The sequence below is a fragment of the Enhydra lutris genome, unplaced genomic scaffold (genome assembly GCF_002288905.1).
Source record: "Enhydra lutris kenyoni isolate GAN:26980312 unplaced genomic scaffold, ASM228890v2 scaffoldscaffold13, whole genome shotgun sequence".
Lineage (NCBI taxonomy): Eukaryota > Metazoa > Chordata > Mammalia > Carnivora > Mustelidae > Enhydra > Enhydra lutris.
The window spans coordinates 50,075,053-50,090,964 of record NW_019154097.1 but is presented as its reverse complement, the minus strand read 5'-3'; the positions used below and the strand labels follow the sequence as shown (position 1 = coordinate 50,090,964).

The 15,912-nt window shown below is 52.7% G+C and overlaps 1 protein-coding gene across 1 annotated transcript in view; it reads left to right on the top strand.

Annotated features, from left to right (window-relative positions):
• The window catches only part of LOC111145772 (myosin-16), a 64,055-nt gene that overhangs the window by 25,525 nt on the left and 22,618 nt on the right, over window positions 1-15,912 (top strand). The window contains exons 20-30 of the mRNA XM_022500962.1: window positions 2,953-3,089; window positions 4,367-4,448; window positions 6,858-7,031; window positions 8,124-8,351; window positions 8,856-8,960; window positions 11,035-11,121; window positions 11,350-11,495; window positions 12,630-12,720; window positions 13,125-13,181; window positions 13,863-13,949; window positions 15,629-15,874. Coding sequence (XP_022356670.1) covers window positions 2,953-3,089; window positions 4,367-4,448; window positions 6,858-7,031; window positions 8,124-8,351; window positions 8,856-8,960; window positions 11,035-11,121; window positions 11,350-11,495; window positions 12,630-12,720; window positions 13,125-13,181; window positions 13,863-13,949; window positions 15,629-15,874 — 1,440 coding nt within the window. The remainder of the gene's footprint in view (window positions 1-2,952; window positions 3,090-4,366; window positions 4,449-6,857; window positions 7,032-8,123; window positions 8,352-8,855; window positions 8,961-11,034; window positions 11,122-11,349; window positions 11,496-12,629; window positions 12,721-13,124; window positions 13,182-13,862; window positions 13,950-15,628; window positions 15,875-15,912) is intronic.

The window sequence follows — 15,912 nt, the reverse complement described above, 5'->3', positions numbered from 1 at the left end:
GATCCAGGAGGGGTCCCAGCTTTGCATGCAGGAGCATTAGGCTCAAAGTCTGCCCCTGTGTAGCCCACAGGCCTGAGGAAGTACGGGGATGCTCCAGGCTATGTGTACATCCCACACCTCTGGCCACTTAGCAAATGTTGGCAGAACACCTACTGTGCCAAGCATGGTTCAAGGCTCTAGGGATACACCAGCGAACAGAACAGAGTCGCCAGCTCCCTGGAGCTTGCTTCTGGTAGTAAGTGCTCGCAGAATCATCACACTGCTCTAGAATCTGCCAGAACTATTAGCTTTGGCCTCCTTCATAATTAAGACATGCTATGCACAACTAAACTGACTTTGAGGAACACTTTGGGTTTTGTCATAATCACTGAATACTGGCTGCTTCCCCCACCCCCACCTTTGAAGGATGGGAAACTTGAGGAAATGGGGACAGGGGCATGGAGCTGATGTACCCAGCTCTGCAGAACCAGGCAGGAAGGAGCAGGTCTTGGACCCCAAGATGCTGCTTGTGGGAAGGGGAGATAGGGCTGCCATTGCTAGCATCTGACACAGCTACTGGCTGGGCAAACGGACTGCATTTGAGGTCATGCAAGTGTTGCACTGGGAACCGCGGGTCCAGATAAAGGTCTGGGGATTCTGGGGACAGCTCTGCTCCCAAAGGGCCGGGCAGGCTCTTGTGGCAGAGGCAGAACAGAAAACAGGATGATTCTGAAGGTCAGCTGTATCCCTTATCCCCATCATTGGTGCATGGGGGCCCCACCCCCAGCCACACGCTCACCTCCATACTCCTGAAAGGACACACCTCAATGAGCAGTCATTGGGAAATATCAAAAAAACATTTCATTAAATCAAGCCCAAGGTCTCAACCCCATGATGGCTAGCTCTTTGAGTTTTTGTGTGGGAAGAAGGCAGGGAAAGGAAACTTTCTTTTCCAGTTGGTACCATAGCATCCACATAAAAGATTCAGCTGGGGGCTTGGCTCCCTGCCCCAATGTGTGGAATCACAGACTCTCGGGGCTGGGAGGACTCAGGGTCCTGCACTCCCACTGAACAACAGGGGAGATGGAGCCCTCCCCAAGAAGAGTAGCTTGGCTAAAGTGACATAGCACATTCAAGGCAGCCTGGGGCCAGGTACAGGTTTCCTGGCACCTTCTATCCTTCTAGAAGTTTCTATTATGTCCTACTTGAGGCTTATAAAAAGATGTTACCTTATGAAACACACTAATAATAAAACAACCACCCACACGCCCACTTAAAAATCCAGAACTTAATCTTTGCATCTCTTTCCTCTCCTTCCTCCCCAACCCCAGGAGTAAACTTTGTCCTGAATGTTAACCACCCTCCTGCCTTTTATTTTTTTTTATTTTTTTTTAAAGATTTTATTTATTTATTTGACAGAGATCACAAGTAGGCGGAGAGGCAGGCAGAGAGAGAGGAGGAAGCAGGCTCCCCGCTGAGCAGAGAGCCCGATGTGGGGCTCGATCCCAGAACCCTGGGATCATGACCTGAGCCGAAGGCAGAGGCTTTAACCCACTGAGCCACCCAGGCGCCCCACCCTCCTGCCTTTTAAAAAATAGTTTTCTCGCATATGCATCTGGCCTCGGTTTCTGCCTGGTTCTGAGCTTCGTGGAAGTGTCATACTTGATACACTCTCCTGTAACATGCTTCTAACACTTCATTGTATTTCCAGGATTCATTCTTGTTGGTTAAAACATGGCAATCATTCACATATCTTGCTGCCTCAGACAATCACACCACAATTACCCTTTCTTCTGTCTTTGGAAATAGTTTTCTCCCCCCAGCAGTAATTAACAATGCTACTTTGAATATCTTTCTGTGTGGTCCTATGTAGGGGTTTCTCTAGAATGAAATTCTCAGCCTTGGCTGTATGTACATTAGAATCTTTTGGGGAGGGGTAAAGATACCAATGCCAGAGCCTCGCCCCAGAAATTGCTTGAAATCACCTATGTCCAGGTATCAGCATCTTTCCAAGCCCTCCAGGCAGATACAACGTGCAGCCAGGACGGAGATAGATATGTTAACGCTGAGGAGGACAGCTGCCTGTTTCGGGGTGTGCAAACATCTAACTTGACAAGGGAATGCCAAACCATTTTCCAAAACTGTTGTACCAGCTCACCTTCCCCTTGATCCACAACCTTGCCAACCCTTGCCTTTTCTGGTCTTAAAAGTTACAGGTGGAGGGAGAAGTGACTGGTATCTTGAGACTTTACTTTGCATTTCCTGGAGGCTGGGTGTTTCCTGCTCTTTCTGACAAATTGCAAAGCTGGCCCTGTATTCCTGGGGCCGTGCCCCACTCACACGTCAGAGCTGGGTGCCCGAAACTGTGCAGCATTTGTAAAACTCTCTATCCTTCCTACAGAGTCAACCCCACCCCTGCCCTCACTAGCTCTTCTTCCCACTCCCAGGTCACTGGGGAACTGTGACTGTCCAAAGGCTGTTTTGCATGGCGATAAAGAAGGAAGGCCCCTTGCCACCCCCGGTGCTGGGCAGTCACCATAGCAGCCAGGATTATGAAGATAGATCACGTTTTACTTACAGCTTTGCAGTTTATACAAGACTTTTCCACCCAATATCTCCAATCCTTACAGCAACCCTCAGGGAGGGATCAATATCCCAATTTCACAGATGAGGAACTGAGGCCCTGAGATGTGAGGAGACACATTCAGGGTGACCCAGCCAGTTAAGTGCAAGGCCCATAGGAGGAGCCAAGGGCAAGGAGAAACTGACGCTGGGCCGGCCGTGGTCCTGCTATTGGTGGTGTCTAGGCTGGGGCCAGCTGTTCCCAAGGGGCCTCAAACACCAGCCCTTGCCTGGCCCTCTTAACTTTTAAGGACCTTTCTGGACCCCTGGTGCCTGGATGGAAAACTCCCTGCAAGTGGTTGCCTCTGGTGACAGCTGGCCTCTTTTCAGATGGGTGTGTCTTTCCCCTAGGTATTCTTCCGAGCCGGCATCCTGGCTAAGCTTGAGGACATGCGGGATGAGCGGCTGGCCAAGATCATGACGATGTTACAGTGTCGCCTCCGGGGTTTCCTTATGAGGATTGAGTTCAAGAAGATGCTGGAACGAAGGTAGCACTCACCAGCACCAACAGGGGTGGGCCGCAGAGGCCATGCTCACTAACACAGGATGAACAGGGACCCCACCACACACACAGCTCTCAGCTACGTTAGCAACATTGGGCAGTGAGATGAGGGGAGGGTGCTAGTGTCTTCGCTGGCCCAAAGAAACTTACTGGGGGCCTCTATTAGTTTTCTAGGGTTGCCATGACAAAGCACCACAGTCTGGCTGCCTTAAATCAGTGGAAATGTATTTTCTCAGAGCTGCAGAGACCAGCCAGTCTGAAATCGAGGTGTTGCAGGCCACACTCCCTCCAAAGCTCTAGAGAAGGACCCTTCCTTGCTTCTTCCAGTCCTGGTGGCCCCAGGTGTTTCTTGGCTCATGGCCACATCATTCTGATTTCTGCCTCTGTGTCTGTGTCTCTACACTGGCTTCCTTCGTTTTATAATGGACACCAGGCCTTTTGGGTTAGGAGCCCACCTTTCTCAACTATGACCTTCTTTCAACCTAAGTAATGACCCTGTTTCCAAACAAGGTCACACTCTTAGGTACTGGGTGTTAGGACTTCAGCGTATCTTTTGGAAGGGGACACAATTCAACCCCTAACAGGGGCCACCAAGTATAAATCCTATAGGTCACTTCCCGTTATTGATCGCTGTGACGATACTATGATAGGGATGTGGTCAGGCCAGCACCCCGTGGAAACTGAGGCCAGAAAGATGAAGGGCCTGGCCCCGGTTCATGCAGAAAGAGTCAAGACTGGACCCAGAAGCCCTCACTCCAAGTCCTTGCCCCTGGAATCCTGTTTCCCAGCGGTGTCTCTAAAGCCATCATCAGAAAATAGCTCGGGCTCCTCTGGATGGCCTCTGGTTGACTCTGGGTCTTTGTGGCCGTAGTATTAGTAATAATAACAGTAATGAACAAATAACAACAATAATGGGTACCTGATATCCACTAGGCGCTCTGCGACCCCGGCTGAAGAGAGGGACCCTGGTCAGGAGCAGAGGGTGGGACAGCAGCCCAACCCAGCCCAGGGCCTCGGCACACAGGAGGCCTCAGTAAATGACAGTCCGGTGAAGGTGCCAGGGACAAAGAGGCGGGCTCCAGAGACTGCAGATGGATAGGATGCAGAGGGTAATGGGCGATTTCCGCTGAGGGATCAGAAGGAAGGGCAGTGTAAGAAGGAATGAGTGGTCTGTCCAAGCCTTGTGCTGTCTGAGAAGAACTCGGGAGGCCAGGCCCCGACACCTGCACCCTAATCCACGAGACCCCGGCTTCCTTTTTGCAGAATTGGCCTGAAAGTCATCCAGCGGAACACACGCAAATTCCTGGAGCTGCGTTTCTGGGGCTGGTGGAAGCTCTACAACAAGGTAGGGCTCGGGGGGCCAGGCCAGCCTGCTGCTGTGGGGGGACGGGGGACCTTGGTTCCGGGTGGAGGTACCTCTCGGGGGGGGCAGGCCACAAGATGCTGCAGGCACAGTCCAAAAATGAGACGAAGGCGGAATCTAGCCTCCTTCCAGACAGGGGCAAATTCCTCCCTAAGGAACAACCACAGTGTGTCTTCCGGCCTCATCTCCTCCTTGAGAGCCTCCCGTGCCCCCTCCCAACCCTGGCCCGACACACACTACAGAAAGTGGGCTTAGTTATCAGCATCTCTCCCTGGGTGTGTCAAAGCATCTTCAGCTCCTTTAGTGAAGGCCTCAGCTTTGGAGCTGGAGTGACCTCAGGAAATCATGGGGGCTGACCTCCCAGTCCTCCGGTTCTTCCGAGATGGCAGAGAGGGCAGTGAGTGAGGCAGGTGGTGGGGCTATGGGACCCCCAAGCAGCCGGCCTGCCCTTGACCAACGCAGGAGGCCATGAGCTGTCCTCCTGATGCAGGCGGAATCACAGTGGGTGATGCTGTCCCCGCCTCTGGGCCCCCGTTCATGGGCTACAACCTGCTGGGCCCCAGAGGAGGCAGGATGCAGGGCTGTCGCATTCGGGAGCTGGGATGGTGTTGTCTCAAGGGGCAGCCAGGCGGAGGTGTGAGTCCTCTCTCTGGACCTGCGGCCCCCGTGGTGCACACAGAAGCTTCTTTCCCCTCCCTGTGGGAAAGTGCTTTCGAACACAGTGCTGGCCACAGGTTTGAAGGAGGGATAGTAGGTCTGCATCCCCAAAGGCGCCCACACATGGGCCAGCCTGCTCAGGGGCCTGAGATCGCAGAGGAGTCCAGACGAGCGTTTCTCAGAGTCCAGGCGTCACCACTCCTTTCCCCACCTGTTCCCCACCTCTTTCCAGACGTCCACTCAGTTTTTTATTTTGAAATTTTTATTTTAAAAGGAAATTTTTAATCCTTATCCGCTTTAATATCATCCTTAGCAAGCATTACACATCCACAGAATGGTGGATTTGACGAGTCATTTTCTGTTCTTAAAAATTATTATTTAAAGAAATTAATTACTCAGTTTCTTATTTCTTAAAAGTTATTTTTAAAGTAACTATGTAACGAGGACTATCAAAGGGTTTCTATGCGATGCCAAATCTGTCTTACCTTCCCCCTTTGTATTTGTGTTGCTCTCTGGGAAGCCCCAGGCCAAGAGCCATTAAGATGCTTTCAGGCAGGACACATGGTCCCAGATGAGGAGGTGAAGCCTGAAAACCTCCCATTCTTTACTAGAAAGTAAAACCACTAATTAAACGCAGCAGAGCAAGATCCTATTCCAATGAGTTAAAAGAGAAAAATAAAATAAAAATCCTTTTCTCTTAGTTTTTAATTAAGCTCTAATCTTATTTATGCCAGATAGGATGAGTTGGTGGGGGGGGAAAAAAACATGTTGTGGGAGGTTTTCATTGAATAAAAAGAGTTACATAGTTGTGGGTTCATGTGGACCCACCACCGTGACATCCCAGGTCCCCACAGCCCAGGCTGGTAAGGTGGCTTCCCTGTCATCTTCCAAGAGAGGTGATGCCTTCTCCCAAATCCATCTCCATGGGGCGTTTGATCCCCAGAGAAACACACCCATTGGTCAGGACATACCCTGAGGGCCTGTCCTGCCAGCTCTGCTCAGAGCTGTAGGGACACGGAGGGCATGAGGGAGATTTTCGAGGGACTCAAGGTCTAGCAGGGCGAGGAGTACGGGTGGAGGGAACTGATGGACCCAGGCCCTGGTGCAGGGTAAGAAGGGCAAAATGCGTAGAGAGGTCTGGTTGGGGGTGACGGGTGCAGAAGAGGAGCAGGGGCTCCCGGCCAAGGGACAAGGCAGGCGCAGCCCTACAGAGCGGGGAGCAAGAGGGCAGAGGCAGGATGTACCAGCTGAGCTGGAGCAGGGTGAATGAGGCTGGGTCGTGCGAGGCCTGGAAGACCACGGCGAGGAGCAGATAAAAGAAAAGTGAGAAATACAGAGAGACACTGAGAATATACATGTGACACGGAGAGAGACCGAGGGAGGAATCAGTGAGGGAGAAAGGTGGGTGAAACCAGAGCTTGAATTCAGCCAGGGTTCCTGAGTACACAACTTATAGAAGCACTGGGTGTGGCTAGATGCCAAAGAACATCTAACTTGGTGTCCCTTAGGATCAAAGAGCACCCTGAGGATTGGTCCCCAGCCAGGACGGGCCCTCTCTGGAGAGGCTAGGGATGTTTTAGGGCGTCTATGGAGAGGTTCCTCCTCATGACTGCCAAGAGCTGTTTTCCACCCCCGTGGAGGTGTGACGTCCAGTCTGAAGCAGAGCCCACAGCCCACCACCGAGCCCCCGCCAAGCCCATCCCGTGACACAGTATGGTGTTGCTCTCCACCCAGGTCAAGCCGCTCCTGAATGTGGCTCGGCAAGAGGAGGAGATGAAGGCCAAGGAGGAGGAGCTGAGGAGCGCCATGTCCAAGACACAGGAGCTAATAAACAGGGTAAAGGAGCTGGAGGAGAAGATGGCCACGCTCAGCCAGGAAAAGAACGACCTCACCATCCAGCTACAGGCCGTATGTGGGGCCCTGGAGAGGAGGGGAGGGGGAGGGGAGTGGGAGGGGTAGCTGGGAGCCCTGGCAACTACTAGGATCACCAGGGTCGCTGAGAGTCAGACCCAGAGAGGGAGAGCCTTCTGAGAAGCCATGTACAAGTGAGGTCCTGGCAATAAAAGAACCACCAGGGGCACCTGGGTGGCTCAGTGGGTTAAGCCTCTGCCTGGGATGGAGCCCTGCATCGGGCTCTCTGCTCAGCAGGGAGCCTGCTTCCCCCTCTCTCTCGCTGCCTGCCTCTCTGTCTTCTTGTGATCTCTGTCTGTCAAATAAATAAATAAATTCTTAAAAAAAAAAAAAAAAAAATCACCAATTCCCAGAAGCACCTTCACGGGCTCCACCCCTTCATGCCTCACAATGATTTCCCTTATCGTACAGACAAAAACTGAATTTCAGTAATGTTATGCCATGAATCGTAAGTCACACAGCTGGTTTGGTTCGACTCTGCGGCCAGTTACCATCCTACACCACTAACCCCACCTTGGGGAAACGCCGGTGGACACCCATGTTGTCCCTCTTCTGCCCCTTCCTGTCTGCTTGACCTTTGACAACAACCCCATCTTCCTCTGATATCAGTTCCCTCATCCCCAAACTGTAGCTTATGGTAACATCTGCCTGGCTCGCCCCTCGGGGTTATTAGGAAGAGGAACTGTGGATGGGAAATGGCTTGTAAATGCAGAAGTGCTGACTCAGCGCTGGGAGCTAGTTGGGCATATGGCCCAGGCCCCACTGACAGATGGAGCCACGGGCACTCCCGGGCTCACCAGTGGGACAGCAGAGCCTACACTACCGGTGTGGTGCAGCCTGAGGGTCCTCCCCTTCTCCTGGACCACCTCTGCTGTCACCTTACCAGGAATCTCATGAAAATGCAGATTTGAAGCCAGCAGGTCTCGGGGGAAGCCTAAGACTTGGCATCCAACTCAACTGACACGTGATGCCACTGGTGGTCTGGGGATGGCACCGCTAGACTGTTTTGTTGCACACATCACACGACGCTCGGAGCTCGTGCCTGGACCCGTTTGGGACCCCTTTGACAGGTGCTCTTTCTTCCATCAGGAACAAGAGAACCTGATGGATGCCGAGGAGCGCCTGACCCAGATGATGAAGACCAAAATGGAGCTGGAGAGCCAGATCTCCGATATGCGGGAGCGGCTGGAGGAGGAGGAAGGCACGGCGGCCTCCCTGAGTGCTACCAAGCGCAAGCTGGAGGGGGAGATGAGTGACCTCAAGCGGGACCTGGAGGGCCTTGAGACCACGCTGGCCAAGACGGAGAAGGAGAAGCAGGTGAGAAGGCCCTGGGGCCTGACCACACTCCTTGCCAGAACCAAGGAGCCTGCAGGGCTCACATCTAGAGTCCCCACTGTAGCACTGCCCAGGACCCTCGCCACCAACCACAGCAGGCTAGTAACTTAACTCGATGTAATTTAAAATGTGGCTCCACTGTTGAGCGAGCTGCATTCTGCCGGCGCGGCAGCCACACGTGGCTAGTGCTACCACATCGGATCGGCAAGTCTGGTGGGGCCCGAGGGTCTACTCTTGAAGACACTGCTGACATCTGAGGACCAGGCTGGGATAGCAAAGGCCCGAACTGGTGGCTCTCACTGCCCCCCTCACCCTAAGATTCTGATGCAGTCGGTTAGAGTGTGCCCTGGGCGTCAACATCTCTCAGGCTTCCAGGTGACCCGGGACTGTAGCCGAGCTGTAGAGCCCCTCTCTCAGAGCAAGTGCCTCCCCCAAGGGTGTTCCCAGCCTTAAGGGCCTGTCTCTCTCTCCTGCCCCCACTTCTAGGCCCTGGATCACAAGGTCCGCACCCTGACTGGGGACCTCTCGCTCCGGGAAGACTCCATCGCCAAGCTCCAGAAGGAGAAGAGGGCCCTGGAGGAACTGCACCAGGTGGGCACCGCAGACTTGCCCTTGGCAGAGCAGGTGGAGCTTGGAGACTGGAGACCCAGATTCAAACCCCAACTTTGCTGCTCCTCAGCTGGGGCCCATAGGGAAGGCACAGAGTCTCCCAAAATCTCAGTTTCCTCATCCCTGAGGTGGGCGTTGTCATATCTTATTGCTGTCCTCCCAGGTTTGTTGTAAGTAGGGTGACCATATAATTTAATCACCCAAACTAAGACAGGTCAAGAGTCCCAGGTGCGCTGGAAGGTATGGTCCCCAGACTCATCAGGATGAAGGGGGTGGTCCATAGAAGTGCCCTGGGAGTGACGCCCCAGTGAACCCTGATACATCTCGGTGACAAAGGGCATGAGCTCTTGTCATGGGGAGACCCACTCCAGTGTTATGAGCTCAGGCTCCCAAACGCAGAGTCAGCTCAGACCAGCCGCCAGTGCTGACTGTGACACAGACTGCTTCCTAGCTCTGGAGACAGAGGTACAAAGAGCAAGTCGAGGCCCAGAGCCAGCCAGTGAACCCCCACTGCCATGTTTGCTGACACCATGAACACACAACACGTCTCCCGAGTGCCTCTCCCTGTTGCCTCCAGAAACACCACCCCTGAGACTGGGACTCTCAACTATTTCAAACTCAGAGTCCCCTTCCATATTAAATACGGTCAATTCTCATTATTCGAGAGAGTCATGTTCTATAAAGTCACCATAAACACTGAATTAGCAAACACTGAACCTCAGTTTTAAGGGGAACTATAGGGTTAGGTTCCCGCAAGCCTCTGCTCATTCAGTACACAATACATATTGACTATAATCAATGCATTGCTTTGTTTTATGTACACTTCTATATCTCATGCCTGAACAGAACTTACCTGACATATAGATTTCCTCTGTGGGGCACATCACAGCCTTCTTGTGCTTGGGAACACTAACTAGACAGCGTGGCAGGCTGTGCATGGGGCCATTTGAGAGAGCAAAATCACCAAGACAAAACCACCAAACTGTAAAACCATGGCACTGCATAGACTCTGAAAAAGACCCCTGTTTGCAGTAGGAGTGGGAACAAGAAGGCAGGGCCCCATCTCCTCTGACTGCAGCTGGGAGTGTATGCCCCGGGAGACTCAAATTTTTCACTGCTCCGTGCATGCCTGCAAAGGACCTTGAAAGCACCACGAGTATTGATTTGGGATTACAAATAAATTTGAGCTAGTAGGTAAACTGGCAAGTAGATAATCCGCAAATAATGAGCACAGGCTGTATTCTGGAAGCCTCTCTTACCACCCCTAAAATAAAAATTATTGTAAGCCATACATAACTTCAAAAAAAATCAGTAGTACGCTCCTTCTTTTTTAAAAGGGGAAATGAAAGGAGTGTAATTTGTAATAAACGATGGGGCTGTCAGCGTGTCAGAGCTCGGGCAGATCTCCGAGAAGGTGTCGTGAGCAGGCGGGCGTCCACCTGAGCCTGCCTAGGTGGCTGCAGGTGGGCACTGAGGGCGTGTGGGGGACACAGATAGTGCAGTATGGATGCTGTCTGTGATGAGTGTTTACATAATGGTGAAGAATTCTCAGGGAGATTTTGACAATAACAAATCTTCTGTTTTCACGGTAGATCATTCTTCAAAAATGTACTCTATAATAAATGGAAAAAAAAATAGCTGAGTTCTATGGAAAGTGGTGCTGGGTGCTAGTCCCAGAAGAGCCTAACTGTTGTTTCACTTATGTGAATGCCTGGATGGGGTATCAAGTGTGCGGACTGCAGGGTTCTTCATGGAGCTGGATTGTTTCCAGCAATCCTAGAAACACCCACTAAGTGCCCGTGGGGTCCCCAGTCGTGGTGACAACAAAAAACACCCCGCAGATTTCTGACCTACTCCATGGAGAACCAGAGCCCCACTGACCAGTGAGGGTCCCCCTGCAGCTGACAGGTACTGGAGTCTGCTCCCCACCTCACCTGGTGCCAAGGGCAGGTGCTCAGTAGCTGTCCACTGAGCTCAGAAGTGATGACAGAGAACCAGGTCTGTTCAGCTGCTCCTGCCTGGCTCGTGGGACATGCGTGTGTATCTCTCCCTTCAGAAAACCCTCGACGACCTGCAAGCCGAGGAGGACAAGGTGAACCACCTGAACAAGACCAACAGCAAGCTCAGCACCCAGATCCATGAGGTAATGCCCTGTTGCTGGGGCCAATGCTAGAGCTCAAGGGCCGGGTCCATGCTGGGGCCCAGGGTCCTCAGATGCATTTGCGGAACTGGACTGACCCAGGCCTGGGGGAAATGAGGGCCTCTCTGAGGCTACAGCGAAGGAACCAGGTCCAATCTGGTTCCTCATCGCATTCCAGTCTCAGACTCACCACCCCACCCCTACTTTCTCTTCCTTTTCTTGTTTCTGCAGCTGGAGGATAACTGGGAGCAAGAAAAGAAAATCCGAGCAGAGGTGGAAAAGGCTCGTCGCAAAGCTGAGAGTGACCTGAAGATGACCATTGACAATCTCAATGAGATGGAACGGTCCAAGCTAGACCTCGAGGAGGTGGTGAAAAAGTATGCCCATGCAGGCGTTCATTCGCCCATAACAACAGTAGCAGGATCTAGCACTTCCTGGGTAGGGTCAGGAGCCAGGCACTGTGCTGAGGGCTGCATGCGCTTTAATGTATGATCCCAGCTTCCGCTGTGTGCCAGGCACTGTGCCCAGGACAGAGGATATAGGGAAGGGGGAGTAGGTGCTGCCCACTCACAGGGAGCTCCAGGCCTCACACAGGACTTGTTGGGCACTGGAAAGGAGCCTAGTACTAAGCAAGGCGTCTATCCCAAAAGGTAGGGGGTCTTCGTAGAAATCCATAAAGCTGAGCTTTCAAAGATCACAAGAGTTGAGGGGGTATTTTCTCAGTATCACTGCCAATAACATGGGAGAGCTGGATGGAGTAGAGAAACACTGGAACCAGGAAAGCAATGGTCAGGCTACTGCAACAGTCCAGGTGTAAACCTGAACTTAGTAAGAGGCTGAGGGATGGAGACGAGGAGACGGACAAGGAGAGCTCTCAGGGAGTGGAATTTGGACATTGCATCTCTGAGGTGCATTTTGCTAAGACAGGTTCAAAGCACCACGGACTGCTAGGAGGGTGGGCAGCTAGCTCTGCCTCTCGGCATTTCCTCTGTAGCACGTCAGGAGATGCACGTGACCTTGACCATCCTGCTCATCCACTTGGCCTCTGGTGTCTTAGTTCTCACATGTGGCTCCTTGGCACACAGAACCCACATGTCAGAAGGAGACGTCCTTTGGTGGAGAGTTTTTGGAGGAAAATTTTCCCTAAAAAGGCAAAGCCAGAGCCCCTAGCATGTAAGCTGTGCCAGAGCAGTGATTTCTGTCTGGTTTGCTCACTGATGTGTCCCTGGAAGCTCAAACAACGTCTGGCACACAGTAGATACTCGATAAACTTGTACCAAATTAAGCAGCACATGAGTGAATGAATAAGCAGGTAGAAAGCGTGTGCAGCAGATTCTGGGGGCTCTGCAGGGTGAGACCTCCTGGGCAGTCACCCAAGAAGGCCAGGCACTGGGGCATGAGTGGGTCTCAGCAGGTTCAAGCTTCCTCTGCAGCCCAGGTTCTGTTCGCTCACCAGCCAGCCGATCTCCCCTCAGAGCTCTTCGCTCAGGAAATCAAACCTTCTCTTGCAGGAGGGATATGGAAATCAATTCTGTCAACTCCAAATATGAGGACGAGCAGTCCCTGAATTCGACCCTCCAGCGGAAACTGAAGGAACACCAGGTGTGTCCGGGACCGGGACCGAGAGGACGGAGCTCTCCTTCCCAAATGCACTTCCAGGCAGCTTTGCTCCCCACAGCTGCTTGGCGGCCTGGGTCTCCTGAGGAGCGAGACTGGCCCAGAGTCCTTGAGACTGATCCTTGTTCGCCTCACTCAGACTTCGAGTCAAAGGCCCTCCACAACCTGCCCCATCCCTCCCTGACCTTGTCACCCAACCTTCCCCCACCACTCCCCAGCGTCCCTCCTGCCTCAAGGCCATTGCACATACTCTCTGGGCCCTGTTCCCCTCTGCTTCTGACCATGTCCCCCTGGGTAACTTGCCATCATTTCCATATTAAAAGGCCAAGTGGGCAAGTTTGTAACTTCACCCAGAAGAGATAACCCCCCTTGGCTTATTTGTGTGCTAGGCCCGAATTGAGGAGCTGGAGGAGGAACTAGAAGCTGAGCGGGCAATGAGAGCCAAGGTAAATAAAATACTTCTGCACTTTTTTGAGTCTAAGGACCCAGTGCCAGCCACAATCCAACCATAAGCAGACACTCCACTCAGGAAAGCAAGAGGACAGGTTTCCAATTGAAAAGGCCTTACTGATTCTCGAGCTGTGCACCAGGCCCGGTGCTACACGTGCAATATTAATTATGACGTAAGATGCACAGATACTATTTCTGGTGTGAGTCTAAGGAGAGGAGGCTCGTTCTGCCCGGGACAGGTAGGGAGGCAACATTAGCCTGGCGACTTGGGGACTGAATCCAACAGGCTGACACCCGGAAGAATTTCCAAGCAAAGAGAAGAAATAGCACCTCTCTGCATAGTGACAAAGATGTAAAAAGAAAAGCAAAGGATGGAAGGAGGCTTTCTGGTGGGAATCTGAGGCCAGAAAGCTGTGGGGAGATGAATCCTCACACACCTAATCTCCAGATTCAGCCAAACCAGGCCTAGGGTAGGGTGGGCGGGAAGACCCCCGCACCCAGTGCAGGGGAAGGACACAGGCATCCTTCACTGGCTGTGCAGGGTGGCAGGCAGAGGGCAGAACTCCCCAAGTGCAGGTCCCCAGCCTCACAAGACACCATGTGGTCACTGTAGTCTTTACCAGAGAAGGGGGGGCTCCTGCACCAGGCTCCCATCATGGTCATTTGATCCTCCCCAGGTGGAGAAACAACGCAGCGACCTGGCCCGGGACCTCGAAGACCTCAGTGATAGACTGGAAGAGGCTGGAGGAGCTACGTCTGCTCAGGTACCATCTTCAGGGCACCCAGGAACCCCAATTCCTGTCTGCCTGCAGGGAGAAAAAAAATTGCTGGATGATGACCAGTGAGGAAAAAAACAGTTCTTGCTGAATTTCGGGGGCTAACTTGAGGAGAAAACAATAATAAAGAGGCAAGAGAGGGGCTGGTTTGGTCCCCTTTACCTTGGGGCTCCTTAGCCCAGTGGTATTGACAGAAGCAGCACTGGTCTGAAGGCAGAGGGTGGGCACTGTACAATCCGTATTTATAGAAAATGTGAGCTGCAGTGAGGCCAGGAGATCAGGAGAGGACTGCCACTAAAGAGAGTCTGTGACAGTCTCCAAGGAGAGGGGGCATGCCATGCAGGACCACACAGGGAAGCACTAAGGTCAGCAGGAGGCAAGGGCAGAGGGAAATTGTACCCAAGAGCCTCTACTTTCGTTTCTGAAGGAAGAGCCAGGGAGGCAGAGTAAGTAGGCTTAGGATGAGCTAGTTTGGATAATCTCAGCAGGCTCTAGGGCACAGAGGCTGTCCCCAGTTGTCTGGTACCTGGCCATGGGGGTACTGAGGGCAGGCAGACAATGGCTGAGAGGGTGAGAACCCCATAGAGGAGGAATTGGAGAAGAGAGTGGGATCTAGATTGGTTGCTTTGCTTTGGAAATGTGGTTGTTTGCCATCTCTAGGAATTAGCTAACCCTGGGAGGGGCTGTCCTTCCAGAGTCAGCAAACTCCCAGATCTCAAAGCATCAGAATATAGAACATGAAGACATGGTGACCCCACACTCCCAGGGCTGGAATCCAAGCTGAGCCTCTGGTCTGGGATGCACCTTCTTCCAATTCACAAAAAGGCAACGTGGAGACTGGCAGAAGATACTTGAAACTCTCCTAATTCCGTGTTGTTAGGTCTCTTACAAATGTGGACCCTAGGTCAGAGCTGAGAGCAGGAATATGGACGGTGTCCCTTATCACTAGAAGGCTCCCTGGACTCCACATCCCATCCCCTCACCATCTGGCCACAGTCTGCTTGCTGTGGAGGGACCTGCTGAGCTGGTGCCCTGCTGCGGTCGGGGTCCCAGGAGGAAAGGCATTAAGAAGGGATGATGTCTAGCGATGCAGGGAAAGTTAAGGGAACAACAGGATTCTGAGCACCAGGAGGATGGGAGGAAGTGGGGTCACGGGGCTGTGTGACATGGGGAGCCATGCAGAAGGGGCTGCTTGGTGGGCTCCTTCTGGAGGCGCTGGGGGAGTGTGTCCAAGGCCTCCTTTGTGGCAGCAGGTGGGTTGCCGGCAGACTCTGGTGTTTCTTGCTTGTAGCTTGTAGCTGCATCAGTCCATCCCTGCCTCCGTGGTCCTCCTCTTAGAAGGACTTAGGGAGCCCTCCTTAATCCAGTTATGGCATTTTAACTTGTTTATATCTGCAAAGACCCTGTTTCCAAATAAGGTCACCATCACAGGTATTTGGGGTTAAGAATTGAGCGTATCTTTTTAGGAGGCACAACTCAAGGCACAACGCTATCTAAATGAATGTGGTGGGCAACCCACCCAAAGGCTCAGGATGGATATTTCCATTAAGACCTCCTATCAGTGGGGTGCAGAAATAGCGGGGGACCGCTGGGCAGGTGGTCCATGTCCAGCCTCAGGAGGCCAGTGCCGATCCATTCTGCTAAACTCTGCTTCTCCTCTCTTCCAGATTGAGCAGAACCGCAAGCGGGAGGCAGAGCTGCTAAAGCTGAGGCGGGAGCTGGAGGAGACGGCCCTGCAGAGTGAGGCAGCGGCGTCCACGCTGCGCAAGAAGCACACGGACTCGATGGCCGAGCTGACCGAGCACGTGGAGAACCTGCAGAGGGTCAAGTCCAAACTGGAGAAGGACAAGCAGGTCATGAAGGCTGAGATTGATGACCTCAATGCCAGCATGGAGACTGTGCAGAAGTCCAAGGTGAGGGTGGACCCCCACAGAGCCACAGGGGAGTGCCC